We start from the raw sequence: 24,966 nt of genomic DNA, 5'->3' as shown, positions 1-24,966 counted from the left end.
CTGATGTCAAAATACAATCAGTCACTTGCCAGTTAACATCTTCCCTTTCCTTTTCCCATTGCATGGGCCTTCAGCTCTTGGTGCCTCATGTTCGATTTACCATTGCAATTAACACCAAAGCAAGGGAGCAGCTGATCTGTGAGTGTGGCCTCTTTGACAAGGTAAACCCAGCTGTGAGCAGCTGTTTGCATTGGTTCATGTCTTGAGCAGTGTGTCTGATGTTTATTTGGTTGTGTACAGGCGAACGGCACAGGAGGAGGGGGTCACGTTCGAATGGTTCAACGAGCCATGTCCGAACTCAACTATAAATCCTTCTGCTTTCCTGAGAGCATCAAGATGCGTGGGCTAGACAACACTGAGGCTCTTCCTTATTACTACTTCAGGGATGATGGCCTGAGAGTCTGGGAAGCTGTCCAGAGGTAAGTTGGAGGCCAGCTCCTTTTCCCATCATCTGGATTTCAGGATGGGTTGAACCCAAGTGCTTAGGGACAGATCAGGATGGATCACGGAGAGATAGTGGTGTTGTGGTATTGTAACTGAACGTGTCTTCCCAAGTTCATTCAGTCATCCAGATGTCCTAGGTTAAGGCTCTAAGGGTTCAAGTCCTCCAATGGCACCTGATGGGATTTAAACTCATTTAATACCATCTGAATTTGGAAGTCTAAGCAATTGTCATTAATATTAGATTAGATTACTTACAGTGTGGAAACAGGCCCTTTGGCCCAACAAGCCCACACTGACCCGCTGAAGCGCAACCCACCCATTCCCCTACATTTACCCTTTTACCTAACACTACGGGCAATTTAGCATGGGCCAATTCACCTAACCTGCACATCTTTGGACTGTGGGAGGAAACCGGAGCACCCGGAGGAAACCCATGCAGACACGGGGAGAATGTGCAAACTCCACACAGTCAGTCACCTGAGTCGGGAATTGAACCCAGGTCTCTGACGCTGTAAGGCAGCAGTGCTAACCACTGTGCCACCGTGCCGCCCTATAAAGACCAAAAGTCACTGATGTCCTTTACGAAAGGAAAATGCTGTTTTTACTGGGTCTGGCCTATATTTGATCGCAGGCCTAAAGCAATGTGCACTCATCAGTCACTCAGTTCAAGGGCAACTAGGGATGAGCATCAAATGGTGGCCCTGCCCAAGATGTCCACATCACAGAACCTGAGAAATGTTGTGCCTTAGAAGGAGGCCATTCAGACCATCATGTTGGCACCTGTTCTGTTATCAAGTGCCAATACTCAACCCCCATTCAAAAACTACCTTGAACACCATTTTAATCCAAATAATCATCCCATTCCCCTCTTGAATGCCTCAATTGAACCTGCCTCCACCAGATTGCTAGGCAGTGTGTTTCCTATCCTAACTACATTCTGTGTGAAAAGATTTACTCTCATATCATCCTTGCTTCATTTGCACATCATTTTAAATGTATGCCTCTCACATTCCTTTCTCCCTTACAGGCAGAAACAGCTCCCTCCATTTACTCTACCCAACCTGCTCATGGTTTTGAAAATCTCTATCAAATCTCCTCTCGGCCTTCTTTTTCCCCTCCCTTACCCTTATGATCCTTTCTAAAAGCTGCTGACCCAAACACCTTCCTCTGCTGAGAAAGGTTCCGTGCATTATTGCTTCCCTCACTGGCTGGTCTGCAGTCCAGTATTACCTGTGTGTGTTTGCAGTGACGAACGAAGACAGATATCAGGAAGAGGTCTGTGTCAATAGGCACAGCTAAAACCCTGGATTCATTCTCAAACAGAATACATCTCCCTCAAAAAGTCGGGGGATAAGGAAGCAACAATTAAAATTAAACCCATCTTGTCCTTGCCTTTCAGGATTCATAGGGCTCAGTGATAGCGCTTGTAAGTTTGAAAGAAGTATAAAAAGGAGTTTAAGAATGAGGAGAATGTAGTCTCAGTAGGAATACTGAAGAAAATAAAAAGGCACATTGATGCATTTGGAGAATGACAACGTACCTCAGCAAGTTTAAGGCAACTGTCTCACCATTTCCACTTCCCAGGTGAGTGAGCACAGACACTGGTCACTAACTGAACCGGTATCGAGAGCAATGCAGAACCCACCAGAGATTCTGGGTTAAAGTGCATCACTGTATACCAAAAAGCCTAAGGACATAAGAATATAATGACCAGGGTCTGGCGTAGACTATTCAGCCTCTTCTGCCTTCTAATACGGTCATGGCTGATCTCATCTCAGCCTCAACTCCACTTTCCTGCCTACTGTCCATAAGCCATCAACCATTCATAATTAAAAATCTCCTCCTAAAATGTATTCAATGTCCCCCTATCCACCAACCTTTGGGACAGATTCATGACCCTTTGAGAGAAGTACGTCTTCTTAATCTTTGTTTACAACTGCTACCCTCTTTTCCTAAAACTACGGCCACTCGTTCTAGATTGCCCTAGATGAGGAAACATCCTCAATACATCTACTTTTCAATCCCATTTAGCAATATATCTACTTCAAAGTGCACTTCTGAAATAGTGAAGATCTATCTGTTCTAATTGTTACTGATGAGTGTTCCTTTATTTCTGACAGTTTTGTCACCGAAGTGGTGAACATCTATTATGATGATGATGAGGCTGTTCAGACAGACCAGGAACTGCAGGCCTTTGTGAAGGATGTCTTTGTGTACGGACTGAAGGACAACAAAAGCACAGGTAACTGCCCGGTCACGAATGTGACTCAAATGTTGTTGAATGACAGAGTTGCCTCAGTAAATGCCAACTCAGCTGTGTGGTCTCCCAGCTATGGAGAAATTCATCTCCCTGCTCAGATGGTGTTAGCTGGAGCTGGGATGGATACATTGGTACCCTCATGTACCTCAACCATGACCATTGGTCAGGTACCAGCCTTGACACGGCATTTAGGGTCTATGTAAATGGGGAAGACCTCATAGCTCAGTCGGCCCCTGACCTCCTGTAAATAATGTTCATTCCAGGCCCCGAGATGGTCCCATTCACCATGTGACAGAGCACCTATACTCTTGGAACTCCATGTGTGATCTTGTCCATCACTATGACTATAACCATGATTTATCTGGATCCTTGGGAAGAGGATCGAGTGAAGGCAGTTGAGGTCGTGCCACAGTCAGTAAAGTGAGAAATTAAAATGAGTGCAATCAGGTTTAAAACCATTTGCTCAATCTATCAGATTCTAGGTGTGTGCAGCCTCTGAATATGAGAACCAACAAGAGGGAAAAGCACACTCAACCTCGTCCTTACCAACCTGCAGATGTATCTGTCCATGACAGTATCGGTAAGGGTAACCACTGCTCGTGGAGATGAAGTCCTGCCTTCACATTGAGAATAACTTCCATTGCGTTATGTGGCACTATCACCATGCTAATTAGGACAGATTGCAAATAGTGACTCAAGATTGGGCACCTATGAGGCACTCCAGCACAATCTGTAATCTCATGGCCCACTCACCCAGTACCATCAAGCCAGGGGATCAACGCTGGTTCAATGGAGAGAGCCAGAGAGCATGGCAGGAGCAACACCAGGCAAACCTGAAAATGAGGGGTCAACCTGGTGAAGCTGTAAAACAGTTCTAGTTGCCAAACAGCAAAAACAGCAAGTGACAAAGCTAAGCAATTCCACAACCAACGTATCAGATCTGAGCTCCGCAGTGCTGCCACATCCAGTCGTAAATGGTAGTGAACTATTCGACAACTCACTGGAGGTGAAAGATGCACAAAGAACCCCACCTTCAATGATGGAAGAGCCCAACATATCAGGCAGAATTCAGCTCTTTTGTCCATGTAATAGGTCAGGAGCTGAGTGGCCTCGGTAGAACCCAATCTGGGCGTCACTGAGCAGATGCTGCTCTGATAGCATTGTCGGTGACATCATCACTTTACTGATGTTCAAGAATCAACTGTTGGAGTGGTAATTAGCCAGGTTGGATTTGTCCTGCTTCTTATGTACAGGGCAAAACTGGCAAGCTTCTACATTGTTGGGTAGATGTCAGTGTTGTAACTGTATCGGAACAGCTTGGCTAAGGGAGAAGCAAGTTCTGGAACTCAGGTTTTCAATATTAAGGGCAGCATAGTGATTAGTCCATTGCTGTCTGACAGCTACAGACACCTGACCTGCATTCAGTTCTAGCCTTCGGTGACAATATGTGTGGAGTTTGCACATTCTCCCCGTGCCTGCACGGGTTTCCTCCGGGTGCTCCAGTTTTCTCCCACAGTTTAAAGATGTGCTGGTTAGGTGGTCTGGCCATGCTAAATTGCCCATAGTGTTCATGGGTGTGCAGGTTAGGTGGACTGGCCAAGCTGAATTGCCCATAGTGTTCATGGGTGTGCAGGTTAGGTGGACTGGCCATGCTGAATTGCCCATAGTGTTCATGGGCGTGCAGGTTAGGTGGACTGGCCATACTAAATTGCCCATAGTGTTCGTGGGTGTACAGGTTAGGTGACTGGCCATGCTGAATTGCCCATAGTGTTCATGGGTGTACGGTTAGGTAGACTGGCCATGCTGAATTGCCCATAGTGTTCATGGGTGTACGGTTAGGTAGACTGGCCATGCTGAATTGCCCATAGTGTTTATAGGCGTACAGGTTAGGTGGTCTGGCCATGCTGAATTGCCCATAGTGTTTATAGGCGTACAGGTTAGGTGGTCTGGCCATGCTGAATTGCCCATAGTGTTTATAGGCGTACAGGTTAGGTGGTCTGGCTATGCTGAATTGCCCATAGTGTTCATGGGTGCACAGGTTAGGTGGACTGGCCATGCTAAATTGCCCATAGTGTTCATTTGTGTCTAGGTTAGGTGGACTGGCCATGCTAAATTGCCCATAGTGTTCATGGGTGTGCTGGTTAGGTGGACTGGCCATGCTAAATTGCCCATAGTGTTCATGGGTGTGCTGGTTAGGTGGACTGGCCATGCTAATTTACCCATAGTGTTCATGGGTGTACAGGTAAGGTGGTCTGGCCATGCTAAATTGCCCATAATGTTCATGGGTGTGCAGGTTAGGTGGACTGGCCATGCTAAATTGCCCTTAGTGTTCATGGGTGTGCAGGTTAGGTGGACTGGCCAAGCTGAATTGCCCATAGTGTTCATGGGTGTGCAGGTTAGGTGGTCTGGCCATGCTAAATTGCCCTTTAGTGTCCAGGGATGTGCAGGTTAGGTGGACTGGCCATGCTAAATTGCCCACAGTGTTCAGGAAGTACAGGCTTGATGGTGATAAGGCTGAAACATTTGCTGCAATCCTCAGCCAGAATTGTTGAGTGGATGACTGCCAATTCAATTCACTCCACATGATATCAATAAACAGTTAATGACATTGGATTCAGCAAAAACTATGGTCCCTGTCAACATTCCAACCAGTAATTCATCTTAGTGGAGAAATTGAGAGAATTGAAGGCAGATAAATCCCCTGGCCTGATAATCTATATCCCAGTGTACCTCTGGAAGTGGCTGTAGAAATAGTGGATGCATTGGTGGTCATCTCTGGGATTCTATGGACTCTGAAAGAGTCCCTGCACATTGGAGAGTAGCTAATGTTACTCCATTATTTAAAAGGGGAGATAGAAAGAAACCAGGGAATTATTCATCAGGAAACCTAACATTGGTAGTGGGGAAAATTCTCGAATCCATTGTCAAGAGCTTTTTAGCGGAGCATTTAGAAAGCAATGGCAGAATCAGACAGTCAGCCTGGATTTATGAAGGGGAAATCATGCTTGACAAATCTGTTGGAATTCTGTGACAATGTGACTAGAAAAGTCGACAAGGGGGAGCCAGTTGATATGATATGTTTGGACTTTAAGAAAGTGTTTGACAGAGTCCTGCATAAGAGATTATTGAGCCAAGATTAAAGCGCATGGGATTGGGGAAAGTGTATTGAGATGGGTCGAAAACTGGCTGACAGAGAGGAAACAAACAGTAGGAATTAAATGGGTCTTTTTCAAATTGGCAGGCAGTAACTAGTGGGATCGGTGCTAGGACTCCAGCCATTCACAATATATTAATGATTTGGGTGAGGGAACAAAATGTAACATCTCAAAGTTTGCAGATGATACTAAGTTGGGTGGGAAGGTAAACTGTGACGAGGATGCAGAGATCCTTCAGCATGATCTAGACAGGTTTGGTGAGTAGGCACATCGATGCCAGATGCAGTATAATTTGGATAAATGCGAGGTTAACTTCCTCTAATTGCAGAAGCAGCAGGAAGCTGGAGTTAATCTGGCTTCCATACCCTTCTGAACCAACCCTTACTCTTTTTTTAAATGTCCAGAAATGCACATATTTCTCATTGACAAATCACCCATAATATGCTTTTTTTCATCGATTAACCAGTAAATTGCTTACATTTCCAATTGAATAATCTACATGTGAAGCTCATTATAGTGCAATGCAAACTCTCAAAGATGAGGGCCAGGAGGTGACCGTTTTCTTTACAATAATAAGCTGCCAACAAATTACCTGTTGGAGGAAAGAAGCACCACCTGCCAACCCTTTTGTTATTATTAAATCATCACCGAGTCATCTGCTTCTCTTCTCTCACTGAATTAACAAAATACAAGAGCTGTCCACCTCCCCCCCCCCAACCATGGGGACAGTGTAACAATATCAAAAGAGAAGTCGAGGGAAAGAGAAAGGGGATTAAATTTAAATGGCACAGAGGGAAAAGTAATACACTCCAGCCCATACAGTGCCCACCTTTCTCTCAATGCCCTTGCTCAACCCTTAAGCATCAACTGTTTTCTGTTGGTTCTGGAGTGTGTCCATCATATTTTCTTATCAGGACCAACATTTACGCCTTTGTCATTACACACACTGACTGAACAATATACACCAGGATTGTAGGGAACCTGCTATCCCTCTGAACAAGAACAAAGATCAAGGAAAATTTACAGCCCTTCGGCCCTCCATGCCTGAGCTGATCCAAATGTACTGTCTAAACCTGTCAGTCAATTCCTGAGCATCTGTATCCCTCTGCTCCCCACCTACTCATGCATTTACCCAGAGGCATCTTAAATGAATGTACCGTGCCTGCCTCTACCATCTCTGCTGGCAACCCGTCACCCTCTGTGTGAAGTACTTACCGCGTGTATCCCCACCTTTCCACCTCTCACCTTGGAAGCGTGATCTCTTGTTATTAAATCCTTCACCCTGGGAAAAAGCTTGTCTCTATCCACCCTGTCTATACCCTTCATGATTTTGTAGACCTCAATCAGGTCCCCCCTCAATCTCCTTTTTTCTAATGAAAACAAACCTAACCTACTCAACCTCTCTTCCTAGCTAGCACTTTCCATACCAGGCAACATCCTCGTAAACCTTCTCTGCACCCTCTCCAAAGTGTCCACATCCTTTTGGGAATGTGGCGACCAGAACTGTACGCAATATTTTAAATGCGGCCGCACCAATGTCTTGTACAGTGTTAATATGACCTGCCAGCTCTTATACTCAATACCCCGTCCAATGAAGGCAAGCATACTATATGCCTTCTTGACCACTCTAACCACCTGTGCAGCAACCTTCAGGGTACAATGGACCTGCACTCCCTGATCTCTCTGCCCATCAACTTTTCCCAAGGCTCTTCTGTTCATTGTATAATTTGCTCTAGCAATAGTCTTACCTAAATGCCTAATTAGTCTTACCTCACATTTATCTGGATTGAAATCCATCTGCCACTTTTCCCCCCAACTCTCCACAGTCTATCTATATCCTCCTGTATTCTCTGTCAGTCCCTTATGGTTTCTGCTACTTCATGTCATCTGCAAACTTGCTGATCATACCAACAGTGCCCTCTTCCAGATCATTTATGTGTATAAATGGCTTTCTCTCACATCACTGAGAGAAAACTACAATGATAGCCATTCCTGCGGCCTGGGTTTCTGCTGCAAGGTGGCAACTTCACCACCTCTGAGGTTAAGGAGGGTGGTGGGTGGGCGCTCAGACATTCTATACAGGAATACTCCCACTGCTGCTGGTAATGTCCAGGCCAGTCATTCTGGCCGGAGACTTCAACCGTATCATTGATGTGGATGGACGATCTGGATGGGCTGACAGTGAACTGGACTCCACATTCAGATTCCTGATGGAAAGAATTCAAGTCACCAAGCTACACGACCCCTTCAGCCCCCCAGCCCCAGGCATAGATACACTGATCACGGCCAAACGTGTCTATCCACTCAAGGATACATTTCCTATTTGGGTCCCACACGTTCTCAGTCAGATCCACCAATGTCAAGCTGGTGTTCTTCTCTGACCACTGCCTCCTGCTGGCCATCAGTCACATACAGGATGACCAGCAGGCTGGCAAAGCAACGTGGAAACTGAAATCGTTGACCCCAGAAAACATCAAGGAGCTCAAAAGGGCTTACACAAGTTGGAGACCCACGAAGCCCCTCTTTGAGTCTCTAGAGGACTAATGGGAAACAGTCGGAGAAACACAAAGAGCTTTTTTGTCCTCAGATGTGTTCAGAAGGCGAGACAGAGCTAGGCAAAATTGTCCAAACTACAGAAAAGTATGCAGAACTTCCTCCTGTGCAGACAATGGAGGTCAATGTCACAGAGGGATCTCACGGAGGAAGAGACAGCAAGCCTCACTCTTTGCCTCAGAGGCCTCCAACATAATCTTCCGGTCCAGGGTCCGCATTGTGGAGTAGAATGAGACATGATCCCGTTTCTTCTTTCAGAAGGTGCACAGGGAGATCTCTGTGCTCAGCAGCCTGAAGGAAGGACATGGCTCAGTAACGTCATCTCAATCTGACTTCCTGAGGATCAGTAAATCCTTTGCTGCCAGATTGTATGACACGAAGCCCACCCCCAGACAGTGCAGCCTCCCAGTCATTCCTGTCCTGTATCATGGAGGTCTTAGACAACAGTACACAGGACAGGCTGGTGACCAAGGCCCTCAAGTCCTGAGAAAAGAGTAAAACTCCTGGAAGTGATGGCTTACCAGCTGAGTTGTATTCAGCTCTGTGGGACTTGATTGGCCACGACCTGCTGGAGGTGTATGACAGTATGTTCCTGTCAGGGACCATGAGCGAATCCATAAGGAAGGATATCATCACCCTCGTCTGCAAGCAGAAGGAGAAGAGAGAGGAAATTAGAAATTAGTGGTCAATATCATTGCTGAATGCAGGTTACAAAATCCTGTCCAAAGGTCATCGCCAACCGGATAAGGTCTGCTCAGGGATCAGTGATTCAATCCAACCAAACCTGTGTTGTACCATGCAGGACCATTTCTGAGAGCCTCATGTTCCTCAGGGATACGATCGCCGACTTGCAGGACAGGGGGGCGGGGGCCTGCCTCATCAGCCTGGACCAGGAGAAGGCCTTTGACAGGATATCGCACACCTAACGTGGGACATATTCTCCAAAACAGGCTTTAGAGTGGGAACCTGCAGTTGGATCCAACTACTCTACATCAACATGGTTAGCACAATCTCAATCAATGGGTGGGAATCTGAAAGCTTCCCGATTAGATTTGGAGTCAGGCAGGGCTACCCACTCTCTCTGTTGCTTTGTTTGTGTGTTGTATAGAGCCATTTGCTGGGTCCATCAGGAAGGATGAGAGTTTGAGAGGGGGGACTATTCCAGGCAGTGGAGGCCTGCAGGTCACCATTTTCTGTTTGGACCCACTGTCATTCCGCAGACTCATGAGTATCTGAAACCAGTTTGAACTGGCCTCAGGGGCCGAGGGAAATCGAAGCAAGAGCAAAACAATGTTCTTTGGGAACTTGGCCAACCGATCTTTCATTCCCTTCACTGTCAGGACAGACTACCTGAAAGTGCTGGGAATGTAGTTCGGAGGGGCTGGGGCGTGTGCATAGATCTGGAAGGGGTGCATCACCAAGGTGAAGCAGAAACTGGCCCTGTGGGAGCACCCCTCCCTCTCCATTGCAGGTAAACATCTGGTCAATCAGATGGGAGGCACTCTCGCCGTTGTTGTACCCATTCCCCAAAACTGTGCTGTTTCAGTCACCCAAGCCATCCTCCATTTCTTCTGGAAGCCTAAGAATAGACCGTGTCTGCAGGGACTCCATGTACAAAACTCTGGATAAGAGGTGGGGAGAACGTACCCAATGTTGCCCTTACCCTGATGGCCTCCTTTGTTTGTGGATGTCTCAAGCTGTGTGTAGACCCTAGGTACAAACACCACGTGTCACTACACATTGAGGTTCTCCCTGTCCCCGGCATTGCGAAGGATGGGACATGCCTCCGTGCTGTGCAATGCTCCAAGTGGTCAGACTGTTCCCTATCACCTGTCCTTCATAGGGAAATTTGCAAAGGGAAACATCATTGTCCACACATCCATCAGGAATTGGTCAGTCAGCACATAGCGTCCTCAAGCCCTGTGGGAAAAGGAGAGGGTGGATCCTGTCACATGGTTCCCTGAGCTGACTGTCAAAGTCATTTGAGAAGGTCTCTACCTGTGAGGTCTTTTATGTACACCCAGTCAGCCTACGCTACTGCACACTGCCCTCAGAGCGGCTGTTGGGGTGTGGGTAGAGACTGTCACACATTCTCCTTCTGAAATGTGCCTTTTCAAAGATAGTCGAGCGAAAGGTTTTGCCAACGTTCGTCCCAAGCCTCTGTGTTCTACGGTTTGTTCCCCGGGACAAACACCAAGACAAAACATCAACTGCTCCTGGAAGACCATCAACTTGGTGAAAGGCGTTCTTTGGTCTGCCCGAAACTTGCAGGAGTTGACCCTGACTGAATGTTGCAGCCTTGCACATTCCAGGGTCCTGGAATACGTGCTGGGGGAATGCGCTAAACTCTGGGACAGCTGCCACCAAAGCACAGCGGGGAAAGACCCACTGCCTGAGGTCTTCCTGCCGAAGGTAAATGCCAGTCCGTTCAGTTATCAGACTCTCCTAGTACCTCAAATATATGGAAATGTTAATACTGTGTAAGAGAGGACGAGTCAAAGTTCAACATTTTGTTTGTTTGCTTGATATGCAACTGTGCATGTCAATGTGCATATACAGAAAGTTTTTAAAGAGTAAAGTTATATTTTTGAAAGAAAAGAAAACTGCAATTTCCAGACAGGTTTTCACTCCACTTCTACTCCCACTGTGACCACACGCTGAACTTTCCCGTTCTGGGGCATCGGGGGAGGGGGAAATCACACACTGACCTTTCTGACTCTGGAGTATTTGGGGAGAGGGGTCACACACTGACCTTTCCTGCTCTGGGGCATTGAGGGGCAGGGGGTCACACACTGACCTTTCCCACTCTGGGACTTTGGGGGAGGGCGTGTCACACACTGACCTTTCCCCCTGTGGCACAATGGGGGTGTGGGGCGCCACACACCATTTCAGTTAAGAGCATCTTGGAGAAATGGCAGTGCTGATGGACCTCTGGGCTACTCTGACCAGACAGGTGACATTAGGCTAGCACATTGTATGAATAACACCTTTAATTTTACAGGCTTTCCCAAAACAGTCAAGACAATTGAGAAGCTGATTGAGTATCTAACTGTGGTCATCTTCACCGCCTCTGCTCAACACGCTGCTGTCAACTTTGGCCAGGTATTACATTCATATCGTTCACAAATTCCTCACTGTCCTTCGTCTCGTTTTGTACAGTCAGCCAGAACAGTAGGTCAGTGCACATCCAGTGTGTGACTGAGAGGCAAATAAAGTATGACATCTTGTACTGAACTGTACAGAACAGGAAACTGGCCCCAGTGGCATTAGGAACATGCACAGAAGGCACTAGGCAGCTAGTTACTGACGTAGTCAACCCTGGAGATGCTTTCTCAGCCCCAGTGTGGGCCTTTGACAGTCGGTGGAAAGTCTTACACCATAAGACCATAGAAGCAGAAGTGGCCATTCGGCCCAACAAGTGTGCTCCACCATTCAATCATAACCGATATGTTTCTCAACCCTATTCTCCTGCCTTCTCCCTGTAACCTTTGATTTCCTTGCCACTCAAGAACCTGTCTATCTCTGTCTTAAAGACACCCGATGATTTGGCCTCCACAACCCTCTGTGGCAATGAGTTCCACAGGTTGACAGCCTATGGCTAAAAAAATTCCTCATCATCTCAGTTCTAAAGTGTCATCCCTCCACTCTAAGGCTGTGCCGTCTGTTCCTAGTCTCTCCTACTAGAGGAAACATCTTCTCCCTGTCCACTCTATCCCGGTCTCTCACTGTTCAATAACCTCTCAATAAAGTCACCTTTTATTTACACAAGGAAAGTTCTCAACTTTGGCACAGCTTTATCAAAGTCAGCACCCAGAATGTCGGAATCTCTGACTCTCCTTTTTTTTTCTCCTTTGTTTTTATCTTTTTTATATATTTTTTCTTACCCCGACACTACTGTGGTAGTGCTTAATTTTCCGCCCGCACCCATGTGTGTGTGCAGGTGTGAGACACAGTGAAAGACACAGGTGCACGAATCTTTATATAATTTCCACCACCAGGAAGATAGGAAAGCACCCATGTGGCCAGTGACAAGCAATGCCCTTCACATCAATGCTGCGTGATCAAACAGTGAAGGGCAGGGCAGGGGTTCAATCGAAATAGAATTGGACGGGGAAGTCTCTCCTTTTTTCTTTTTTCTTTCTTATTTTTGGGGGGCAGCTGGTCCAAAGACAGTCCCCTTCCTCTCAGACACAGTCAAGGAGGAGAGTCCTTGCACACACACAGATCCAGCTCCCTCAGAGCCCGGTCTCAGAGTGAACAAAGCCTCTGACACTCCTGTTTATATATTTTTATTTTTATTTTTTTTCTCTACCCCACACTACTGCCTAACTGCGTGATCAAACAGTGAAGGGCAGGGGTTAAATCAAAATAGAATTGGACGGGGAAGTCTCTCCTTTTTTTTCTCTTTTTTTCCTCTTTTTTTTTTCCCCAGCACCCATTGTGTGTGTGTGTGCAGGTGTGAGACACAGTGAGAGACACAAGGTGCACGAATCTTTATTCAATTTCCATTACCAGGAAGATAGGAAAACACTCGAGTGGTCAGTGACAAGCACTGCCCTTCACATCAAAGGGCAATGCTGTGTGATCAAAACAGTGAAGGGGAGGGCAGGGACTAAATCAAAATAGAGTTGGAGGGGGAAGTCTCTCCTCCTTTTATCTGTGAGCCAGGTCTCCCTGATTGGAGCAGATTCACCGCCCCAATCAGGGAACTCCTATTCTGTGAGGTCCAGCTGGCTGACCTTGTTAAAATCACTCCAGGGGTCACTGACCTTGGAGAAGATCCAAACGGATTTCCCAGGACCAGCAAGAGGGGAGTTCATGACATTTTGGAGGGTTGCAAGAGTTGAATGTAATGAAGGAAACTGGCAAGGGAGATGGGGAAATGGTACATTGATAGGAAAAACCCAGGCAAGGATGACAAGAGGATAGTCGGTCACCAGAGATTGTGAAGGAGAGGTCCAGGAAGGGGAGGGAGGTGTCCGAGATGGTCCAGGTGAATTGGAGGTCGGTAAGCTGGTAAAAGTGATTCCAGGAAAAATATGCAAAAAACACAATTAAAATGGGAATTTTGGAAACATGCAGTTTTTTTAGTCAGCACCTAGTCAAGGGGAGCCATCCCATTTGTAAACTTCTGTTTGACATTCTGGTTGGAAAGGATGCTGATGTGCTATGGGAAATGTGGAGCTTTGATTCTAATGGTAATTGGGTTTGAGACATTGGCACCCACCCCATACCGAACTCATTGGTACCAGACCCACACTAACTTGTAGCCACGTCAGTCCCTGTACACATCGATCCGCCACGGCAAAGGTCTCCAAGCCCTCAGTTTCTTCCTCACACACTGTCCCAACCAGTACCCTTCAATCGACACACTTATCCGCCTGGCTAATCTAGTCCTCACCCTCTCCTTCCAATCCTCCCACTTCCTCCAAACCAAAGGGGTAGCCATGGGCACCAACATGGGACCCAGCTATGCCTGACTGTTTGTCGGGTATGTGAAACAGTTACACTAGCACCACCCCGCACCTATTCCTCCGCTACAGCGATGACTGTATCAGCGCCACCTCATGCTCCCACGAGGAGGTTGAACAGTTCATCAAGTTCACCGACCTCAAATTCACCTGGACCATCTTGAACAACTCCCTCCCCTTCCTCGACCTCTCCTTCACAATCTCTGGTGACCAACTAACCACAGACATCTATTACAATACCACCGACTCCCACAGCTACCTAGAGTACATCTCCTCCCACCCTACCTCCTGTACAAACGCCATCCCTTATTCCGAATCCCTCTGCTTCCGCCGCATCTGTTCCCAGGATGACCAATTCCACCTCAGAATGTCCCAGATGGCCTCCTTCTTCCATGATCGCAATTTCTTTTCCCACGTGGTTGACGATGCCCTCCAGCGCATCTCCTCTACTTCACACACCACCGCCCTTGAACCCCACCTTCCCAACGCAACAAGGACAGAATTTCCCTGGTCCTCACCTTCTACCCAACTAACCTCCATGTACATCGCAACATCTTCCACCATTTCTGCCACTTCCAAACAGACCCCAGCACCAGAGGTATATTTCCCTCCCCACCCCTATCAGCGTTCCGGAGAGACCATTCCCTCTGCGACTCCTCGTCAGGTCCACACCCCCCACCAGTCCACACCCCACTCCTGGCACCTTTCCCTGCCACTGCAGGAAGTGCAAAACCTGCACCCACACCACTCCCCTCACCTCCGACCAAGACCCCAAAGGATCTTTACACATCCATCAGAAATTTACCTGCACCACTACCAATGTCATCTACTGCATCCGTTGCACACAGTGTGGTCTCCTGTACATTGGAAAAACAGGACGCCTTCTTGTGGATCATTTCAGAGAACATCTCTGGGACATCCACACCCACCAAGCCCACCGCCCCAACACCTCAACTCCCCCTTCCACACCGTCAAGGACATGCAGGTCCTGGGCCTCCTCCGTCGCCAAACCCTAACCACCCGATGCCTGGAGGAAGAACACCTCATATTCCACCTTGGGACCCTGTAACCACATGGGATAAATGTGGATTTCAACAGCTTCCTCATTTCCCCTCCCCCCACGTTATCCCAGTCCGAAGCCTCCAACTCGGCACCGCCCTCCTGACCTGTCCATCACTCGCCCAACCTAATACCTTCTCCCTCATCTTCATCCACCTTTCGCTTTGTCAGCTACTTTCCTCAAACCTCACCCTGCCTTCCTTTTTATAGCTCAGCCCCTGGCTGACAAGCCTCATTCCTGATGAAGGGCTTATGCCTGCAATGTCAATTCTCCTGCCCCTCAGATGCTGCCTGATCTGATGTGCTTTGCCAGCAACACCCTCTCGACTTTGATCTCCAGCATCTGCAGTCCTCAGTTTCTCCTAGTGCACTTCCTGCAATAGATGGGGGAAACTAACAGCAGCAGCTGTCCTTGGAGTTAATGCGGATGTTCGTGTGGGAGAAGAGGTGCTGGGAAGGAATGGGCTGTGTAGTTTGGGGCAGAGGAGGTCAGCTCCTCCTTTGTGGAGCCTATCATTTTCTCAGAGCTGGTTCACTCCCTCACGAGAGTGTGAGATATTCTTAAGGCTAAAGGGATCAAAGAATATGGGGTGAAAGTGGGAACAGCGTACTCAGTTGGATGATCGACCATGATCCTATTGAATGGTGGAGCAGGCTTCAGGGGCTGAAAGCCCTACTCCTGCTCCTCTTTCCTTAGTTTCCTCACTGTGTTCATTCAAAACCAACACAGAGCAGAGGTCACATCATAGCCTCATTGCATGTGCTGAGAAATGACTGTGCTCAAAGTGCCAGTGAAAATTGAGAATACTAGGACTCAGCAGGTAGGCCACCTAGTAAAGTTTAATTCCTGTCCAGTTCAGTCATATTCTCCTTAGTGAGGCTGAAATTGGGGGAATGGGCATCATGGTGGCTCAGTGGCTCATCACACTGCTGCCTCACAGCACCAGGGACCCGCGTTCGATTCCAGCCTCAGGCGATTGGTTGTGTCTGCGTGGGTTTCCTCCGGGTGCTCTAATTTCTTCCCACAGTCCAAAGATGTGCAGACGAGGTGAATTGGCCATGCTAAATTACCCATAATGTTAGGTGCATTAGTCAGGGGTAAACAAAAGGAAATGTTTGGAGGGTCGGTATGGACTTGTTGGGCTGAAGGGCCTGTTTCCACCCTGTAGGGGATCTAATCAAACCAATATTCAGCTTGACTGTCTGTTAATTCTATGTTGTAATGTTCTTTACGGACAGTATGACTGGTGTTCGTGGATCCCGAACTCTCCTCCCACAATGCGGCAGCCCCCACCTTGCCAGAAAGGTGTTGTGAATGTGGAGTACATCATTGAGAGTCTGCCAGACAGAGGGCGCTCATGCTGGCATCTGGGTGCTGTATGGGCACTCAGCCAGTTTCAGGACAATGAGGTAAGGACACACTAAATAGTCAGTGTCTAAGGGTAGGGGTGTGACTGCAGGAGACTCCCTGGGCAGGAGGTTCAGTGTCCTATAACCCACAGACCACATCACCATAAGACCATAGACCATAAGACCATAAGACCATAAGACATAGGAGTGGAAGTAAGGCCATTCAGCCCATCGAGTCCACTCCGCCATTTAATCATGGCTGACGGGCATTTCAACTCCACTTACCCACACTGTCTGCATAGCCCATAATCATGACATTTAACATCCCGGCCTCCACTGTGCTCCGTCGCAATGAATTCCACAGGCCCACCAATCTCTGGCGGAAGAAATATCTCCTCATTTCCGTTCTAAATTGACCCCCTCTAATTCTAAGGCTGTGCCCAAGAGTTCTAGTCTCCCCACCTAACGGAAACAAATTCCCAGCATCCACCCTTTCTAAGCCATGCATTATCTTGTAAGTTTCTATTAGATCTCCCCTCACTCATCTAAACTCTAATGAATACAATCCCAGGAACCTCAGCTATTCATCGTATGTTCGGCCTACCATTCCAGGGATCATATCTATGAATCTCCGCTGGACACACTCCAGTGCCAGTATGTCCTTCCTGAGGTAAGGGGCCCAAAATTTGACACATTATTCTAAATGGGGCCTAACTAGAGCTTTATAAAGTCTCAGAAGCACATTGCTGCTTTTATACTCCAACCATCTTGGGATAAATGACAACATTACATTTGCTTTCTTAATCACGGCTCAACCCTGCGAGTAAACCTTTAGAGAATCTTGGACTAGCACTCCCAGATACCTTTGTACTTTGGCTTTATGAATTTTCTCACCATTTAGAAAATAGTCCTTGCCTGTATTCTTTTTTCCAAAGTGCAAGACCTTGCATTTGCTCTCATTGAATTTCATCAGCCATTTCCTGGATCACTTTTCTAAACTATCTAAATCTTTCTGCAACCTCCTCACTACTTTAGTACTACCTGCCTCTCCACCTAACATTGTATCACCGGTGAACAGAATGCCTCCAGTCCCTTCATCCAGATCCAGTGAACAGCTGCGGCCCCAACACTGAACCATACGGGACACCACTTGTCACCAGCTGCCATTCTGAAAAAGAATATTTTATCCCAACTCTCTGCCTTCTGTCACCCAGCCAATCCTCAATCCATGCAGTAGCTCACCTCGAACACCATGGGCCCTCACCTTACTCAGCAGCCTCCCGTGAGGCACCTTATCAAAGGCCTTTTGGAAGTCTAGATAGATAACATCCACTGGGTTTCTCTGGTCTAACCTACTTGTTACCTCTTCATTAATTCTAACAGGTTTGTCAGGCACGACCTCCCCTTACTAAATCCATGCTGACTTGCTCTGATCCAACCCTGCACTTCCAAGAATTTAGAATTCTCATCCTTAACGATGGATTCTAGAATTTTTACCGATATAATTTTTCATCTTTTGACATGATCTTTTCTTGAACAAGGGGAGTCACAACAGCGATTTTCCAATCATCTGGGACTTTTCCTGACTCCAGTGATTTTTGAAAGATCACAACCAACGCCTCCACTATTTCCTCAGCCAACTCCCTCAGAATTCTAGGATGTAGCCCATCGGGGCCAGGAGATTTATCAAATTTTCGACCTTTTAGCTTTTCTAGCACTTTCTCTTTTGTAATGGCTACCATACTCTCCTGACTCCTAATTCTCCTTAATGTTGGGATATAACTCATGTCTTCCACTGTGAAGACTGACACAAAGTACTTATTCAGTTCTTCAGCTATTTCCTTATCTCCCATCACTAGCTTTCCTGCATCAATTTGGAGCGGCCCAATTTCTACTTTTGCCTCTCATTTGTTTCTTATGTATTGATATCATTTCTAATATTACTGGCTAGTTTACCTTTATATTGGATCCTTTCTTTCCTTATTTCTCTCTTTGTTATCCTCTGCTTGTTTTTGTAGTCTTCCCAATCTTCTGATTTCCCAGTGTTCTTGGCCGCTTTATTTTTGATACATTTCCTGACTTCCTTTGTCAGCCATGGCTGTCTAATACCCCACCCTCCTAATATTTCTTTTCTTTGGGATGAACCTTTGTACTGTGTTCTCAATTACACCCAGAAACTCCTGCCATTGTTGCTGTACTGTCTTCCCCACCAGGCTCTGCTTCCAGTCGATTTTCGTCGAACACCATTATATCCGATTTTGCCTTCTCTCATTCAAACTACGGATTGAACTCTAGCACATTATGATCTCTGACTCCTAAGTGTCCCCTTACTTTAAGATCTTTTATAAAGTCTGGCTCATTACATAGCACTAAGTCCAGAATAGCCTGCTCCCTTGTGGGCTCCATCACAAGCTGTTCCAAAAAGCCATCCTGTAAGCATTCCATGAATTCCCTTTTGTAGGATCCACTGCCAACATTATTCACCCAGTCAATTTGCATATTGAAGCTTTGATCATCGTGGCCTTGCCTTTCTGACATGCCCTACCTATTTCCTGGTACATCTTACGCCCCTGGTCCTGACCACTGCTGGGAGGTCTATATATAACTCCCATACTGGTGTTTTTGCCTTTGTGGTTCCTCAACTCCACCCTCAGACTCCACATCATCTGACCCTATGTCATTCAGTGCCATAGATCTAATCTCATTCTTAGCTAACAAAGCAACCCCACCCCGTGTGCCTGTCTCCCTGTCTTTTTGATAAGTTGTAATTCTTTGGATGCTTAACTGCCCGTCCTGAACCCCCTGCAACCACATCTCTGTGATGCCTTCCACATCATAGTCATTCACGATGATCTGTGCCGTTAATTCATCTGCTTTGTTACCATCACTGGCGCTTGACAAAGTGTCACATCAAAGATAACAACATAAGATAAAATCTCGCAGGTTTAGGAGGAACAGTTCAGCAAGTCTAAGGGATTGGTTTACAAATAGGAAGCAGAGAACAGGCATTAAGTTGTAACTGGCTTTGTGCCACTGGGATCAGAGCTGGGGCCTCAACTGTTTGCACTTTATCTCAATGAATCAAATGAAGGGACTGGAGGTTTTGTTGCTAAATTTACCAATCGTAGGTACGAAGGTAAGTTGTGAGGAACGCATAAAGAGCAAAGGGATGCAGATAAGTTTTAGTGAGTGGACAAAGATTTGGCAGATGGAGTATGATATGGAGAAGATGTGAGATTGTTTACTTTGTGAGAATGATAGAAAAGCAGACTATTGGTTAAATCAAGAGAAAGAGTTCAGAATGCTGCAGTGAAAGGAAGTTGGGTGGTTTTGAATATGAAACACAAACAGTAAGCATATGCAGCAAAAAATGGAGGAAGTGAGATGAAATGTTGGCCTTTGTAACAAAGGGGATGTAAAAGTGAGGGAGTTACAATTATACAGAACATTGATGAGACCACATCCAGAGCAATGTGTACAGATTTAGTTACCTTATCTGAAAAAGGATGTAATTGTGTGAGTATGTGGATGTAGGTTTGCTTGCTGAGCTGGAAGGTTCATTTTCAGTGAGCAAACCCACATCCAAAACCTAAACTTGAGCTACAGATCTTCTCAAAACTTGCTGTGTGAGTATGTTCCAGGGATGAAGGGCTTATCCTATAAGAAATGTTGGACAGACTGAGTCTGTATGCATCGCAGTTTCGGAGTGTGAGAGACGATTGCATTGGGGGGACTCAGCACGGTAGATGCAAGAGGGTGTTTCCCTTAGAACATGATTCTGCAAAAAGGTGACCGGACCTGAACTCTGCTTTTCATCCACAGATGCTGTTAGATCTGCTGAGCTTTTCCAGCAACTTCTGTTTTTGTTCTGATTTCCATCATCTCAATTCTTTGGTTATTTCATTTTTGTACATTTCTTTCCATTTTTCTCAACCTAATTCAGCATTCAATCTATTTAAGATGAATGGAATTTACTCATAGACTTCTCGCTACCCCCACCATGCTATATCTTGTAGTTTCCAGAAATTTCAAGTAATTACACTGTTAGACCATAATACTTGAGCTTCATTCAATACATGTGTCAGTTTACACCTTGATCTGCATTATTGTTTGGTATTCTGTTCTGTGATGTAGTGTAGTAGCTCTGGACATTTGTATACAGATGTGCATGAGCATATCAATCTCATTTCATGTTGGAATAACATAACATGAGATGATTTACATAAATATTTATCAAAGATGTTTGTTATTTCTGCAGCTGTTCCTTGGAATGTATCCAGATGAACACTTCATAGAAAAACCTGTCAAGGAAGCTATCCGGAATTTCCAAGTGCACCTTCAAGAAATTTCAAATCGTATTGCGGAACGCAATAAGAATAAGAAGCTTCCATATTACTACTTCTCTCCAGATAGAATTCCCAATAGTGTAGCTGTCTAAGGGTCTGATGTACCTCAAACAGAGAGAGAAAGAGACACAGAGAGAGAGAGAGAGAATATGGTCAAATGGAATAGGCTGAAAATCTCCACTTCATGCTTTACATGTTTTGCAATCGGCTCCTTGTGTGGAAATCATCACTTCTGATTTTTGAATCATCTTCTGCTTAAAGCAATGATGAGAATATGAGGCTTTAGCACAGTCAGGCTTTGATGCATGCAAGCAGGCAACCCTGCTTTAACCCTGAGAATCCCTCACCCTCACTCCTGGACACAAATCTCCCCAGATTAACCTCAGCACTAGTGAAGAAAATCTGGGTCTATGGTTATTTTAATTTGTCTCCTGGTTTGTAACATTTTAAACTTACTTCATCTTTTGGAACGAAGTACTTAATGCCCATTCCTATTTGTCCCTGGAAAGATGGTGAGAAGGTGGCCTTCTTGATCCCCTGCAGTTTTTGAGGCAAAAGTGTTTCTTGTTATGAGGGATGTCCCAGGATTTTGACCTGGCAAAAATGAAGGGGTGAAGACATTTATCCACATTGGCTGCATGTTAGCACTGAAGCCTCGTGGGACCAGGAGCCCAGGTTCAATCCCACCTTTGGGCAACAGTCTGTGTGGAGTTTGCACATCTGCATCTTTTTCTTCAGAGTGCTTCGGTTTTCTCCCACAGTCCAAAGGTGTGCAGGCTAAGTGGATTGGCCATGCTAAATTGCCCGTAGTGTCCGATGTGCAGGCTAGATGGATTAGCTTGGTGAAGTGTGGGTTATAAGGTGCGGGGGGTGGGTCTGGGTAGGATGCTCTTCAGAGGGTTGGTGTGGACTCAATAAGCCACATGGCCTGTTTCCACACTGTTTGGATTCTGTGATTGAAAATCAAGATGACATGTAGATCATGGAGAGACTTGCAAGTACTCAGCGTCTTATGACATTATTGATCTCATCCTCACTGACAGCTGCTGCCAAGTTGAGGAATGCTTAAAAACAAAACGCAACAATAATCCTTTGTCAACAAGACATGCTTCTTTAACCAGGCATGATTTGGAGGTGCTGGTGTTGGACTGGGGTGTACAAAGTTAAAATTCACACGACACCAGGTTATAGTCCAACAGGTTTAATTGGAAGAACACTAGCTTTCGGAGCGACGCTCCTTCATCAGGTGATAGTGGAGGGCTCAATCCTAACACACAGAATTTATAGCAAAAATTTACAGTGTGATATAACTGAAATTATACATTGAAAAGTTGATTGTTAAGCCTTTCATCTGTTAGAATACTGTGACAGTTTCGCTTCTTTCAAGGGTGGCATGGTGGCACAGTGGTTAGCACTGCTGCCTCACAGCACCAGGGTCCCAGGTTCAATTCCTGCCTCAGACGACTGACTGTGTGGAGTTTGCACATTCTCCCTGTGTCTGTGTGGGTTTCCTCCGGATGCTCTGGTTTCCTCCCACAGTCCAAAGATGTGCAGGTCAGGTGAATTGGCCATGCTAAATTGCCCGTAGTGTTAGGTTAGGGATATGGGTGGGTTGCGCTTTGGTGAGTAGGTGTGGACTTGTTGGGCTGAAGGGCCTGATTCCACACTGTAAGCAATCTAATCTAATTTTAAAACCTGAGAATGCAACATTTTAAAAAAAAGGTTTTGTGATTTACACATGAAAGAAGTGAAACTGTCACGGTATTCTAACAGATGAAAGGCTTAACAGACAATCAGTTTTTCAATGTATAATTTCAGTTACATCACACTGTAAATTTTTGCTATAAATTCTGTGTGTTAGGATTGAGCCCTCCACTATCACCTGATGAAGGAGCGACGCTCCGAAAGCGAGTGTGCTTCCAATTAAACCTGTTGGGCTATAACCTGGTGTCGTGTGATTTTTAACTTTAAGCAGGCAGCAGCTAACTGTCTGGCTAGTTATAGAAGACTATGAGGAAATCACTCGATTAGACAAGGGTAGTTCTGAATGTTCCATATTCCACATCCAACATAATTCTGTTGATGACTGTCCAGTTAAACCCACACCAGCTACAGCCCTTTGGGGAGAAGGTTTTAAGCTTCCACTTGCCCTTGTCTGATCACTGAGAATGTTTTTATTCTGGTTATAAACAGTATATGAAAGTGTTCCATTTACAAAAATAGTGCTGAGGTTTATAATTTTGACAAGAAGCAACTCAAGTGAAATTGTTTTACTTTGATTCTGGTTCCCTTTCTCCGTAATCTCCTGCACTCCTCCAACTCTGAGTTCTCTACACACATCCAATTCTGGACATTGCTTCATTCTCCATTTTATTTGCTCCACCACCGGTGACTGTCAGTTGGCTCGGTTCTATAACCTGGAGTTCCCTCCCTACTCCCCTTTGCCTCTGTTCCTGATTTTCCTATTCAACAGGTTCCACAAAACAGATATCAAGCATTTGATATCTGTCCCAATAATGTCTTACACGACTGAGCATAACAGACTGCTTCATAATGCTCCTCTATGTTTTATTGCATTGAAGATGCAGGATAATTGTAAGTGGTTGTTACTTCAGCAGAGAGTCTGAAGGAGCAATTTTAATATTGAGTGTTATTTCCTAAGGCCATAGACATAGACCTAGGCCATATAGTCCACTGGGTCTGTTGTGCTATTCCGTGAACTCATGGCAATTTGGAGGGCAATGTCTGGAAGATTCAGTTTGGGATGCAGCCACTTGTAGACTGCTTCTGTAAAGGGCATGGTACAGTTCCTTCAACAGGAAAAGTTGGAAGCATTAGGAATAGGAAGGAGTGATATGGAGTGATGGATAAGAGGCCCAGAGTAAACAACAGCAAATGGGTTAGATCTGTATCTCATGCCTAAACCCTCAACAAATTTCCCTTTGTTGAAATAGCCATCTCATGACATATACAAAATTAGTGGGAAGGAATCCTCTGTCACAGGATTGGGTGTTACTGGCTGGGCCAACATTGATTGTGAATCCCTAATTGCCCTTGAGCTGTGTGGCTTGCTGGTCCATTTCAGAGGGTAGTTAAAAGACAACAATATTACTGTGAGTCTGGAGTCACATGTAGACCAAACCAGGTAAGGATAGCAGTTTCCTTCTTTAAAGGACAGAAATTAACCAAATACTTTTTTTACATCAATCCGTGATAGTTGAGATGGTCACCATCACTGAGACTCGTTTTAAATTTCAGATTTACTTATTGAATTTAAATTCTGTTAGCTGCCTTGTGGGATTTGAACCCACAATCCCAGAGCAACAGTCTTGGTTTTTGGAATCCCAGTCCAAGGACATTATCACCATGTCATCACCTTCAGTGTGAACTGGCGCTTCCTAACTTCATCCTGAACCCCCTCCACCCAGCGCTTAATCATAAAATTCTGCTCCCATGTCCTTGTCTGTTCACCAGTTCGTCATAGAACATTACAGCGCAGTACAGGCCCTTCGGCCCTCGATGTTGCGCCGACCTGTCATATCAATCTGAAGCCTATCTAACCTACACTGTTTCATGTACTTCATCATCTATAACCAAGGCAGAGTAAAAGCCCTGGGACCATTCTGGTGAAGCAGCATTGCAGATTCGAAAGGCAATCTGTCCCTTCCTAAGAAATAGCACCCAAATCTGTAAACAGCCCTTTGGATTGGGTTAAACCAGAGCTGGCTAAATCAGTAGTGTGACCATTACCTCTCTCTCTGTATCCCAGTCTCCTTAATTTTTTTAAAAAAATTCTCGTGCTAATTCCACTCTCTTTTGTGCCTGTTCACTCATTCTGAGTGTTTTTTTTTAACTCTATCCACTTCTCCTATTTGCAAGCTTCTGAACATTTAGAAATTCCTTTTGGCCAATCAAGATGAGAACAGAATAGCTGACCTCATACTTGTTGATATTTAATTCCATCTGTTTTGGTTTTTTTGTGTAGCCAAAAGAGCTGCCAGAGGGACCAGGACAGTTCTTGACAGACACCACCAACAGCATTGCCTCTCATTTTCTTCTGGGCTGCACCAGCCTCTGAAGTGCCACTATTCACTGTGTGCAGAGCATCACAGCTGCTGTGTGCGTGTGCATTTTAGAGGAATACTGAGCACCAGTCACATCCCACTGAGTGGGCATGGCACTGTTTATTCCGACTCTCCCCCCAAACCAGTTCCAGACAGAAATGCCTAAAGGTGGCTTCCAGTTGCCGTGCAACTTTATTTTTATTTGTTCACAGTCCCAGATTTGTAGAATCTTGTTGAATGCCATGTGCAACCTTTATACAAACC

General features: G+C 45.8%; 1 protein-coding gene across 3 annotated transcripts in view; it reads left to right on the top strand.

The window, feature by feature from the left end:
* Window positions 1–21,911, top strand: part of LOC140484561 (polyunsaturated fatty acid 5-lipoxygenase-like) — an 88,924-nt gene extending 67,013 nt beyond the window's left edge. For all 3 annotated transcript variants that reach the window (XM_072582939.1, XM_072582941.1, XM_072582940.1), the window contains 6 exons: window positions 75–161; window positions 241–419; window positions 2,565–2,686; window positions 11,414–11,514; window positions 16,182–16,352; window positions 20,551–21,911. In XM_072582939.1, the coding sequence (XP_072439040.1) occupies window positions 75–161; window positions 241–419; window positions 2,565–2,686; window positions 11,414–11,514; window positions 16,182–16,352; window positions 20,551–20,730 (840 nt within the window). In that variant the 3' untranslated portion in view covers window positions 20,731–21,911. The remainder of the gene's footprint in view (window positions 1–74; window positions 162–240; window positions 420–2,564; window positions 2,687–11,413; window positions 11,515–16,181; window positions 16,353–20,550) is intronic.
* The last annotated feature ends 3,055 nt before the right edge of the window (window positions 21,912–24,966 follow it).

This window comes from Chiloscyllium punctatum, chromosome 13, assembly GCF_047496795.1.
Source record: "Chiloscyllium punctatum isolate Juve2018m chromosome 13, sChiPun1.3, whole genome shotgun sequence".
NCBI classification, from domain to species: Eukaryota; Metazoa; Chordata; class Chondrichthyes; order Orectolobiformes; family Hemiscylliidae; genus Chiloscyllium; species Chiloscyllium punctatum.
Note: the sequence above shows the minus strand (reverse complement) of the source record. Positions and strands in the feature narration are given on the sequence as shown.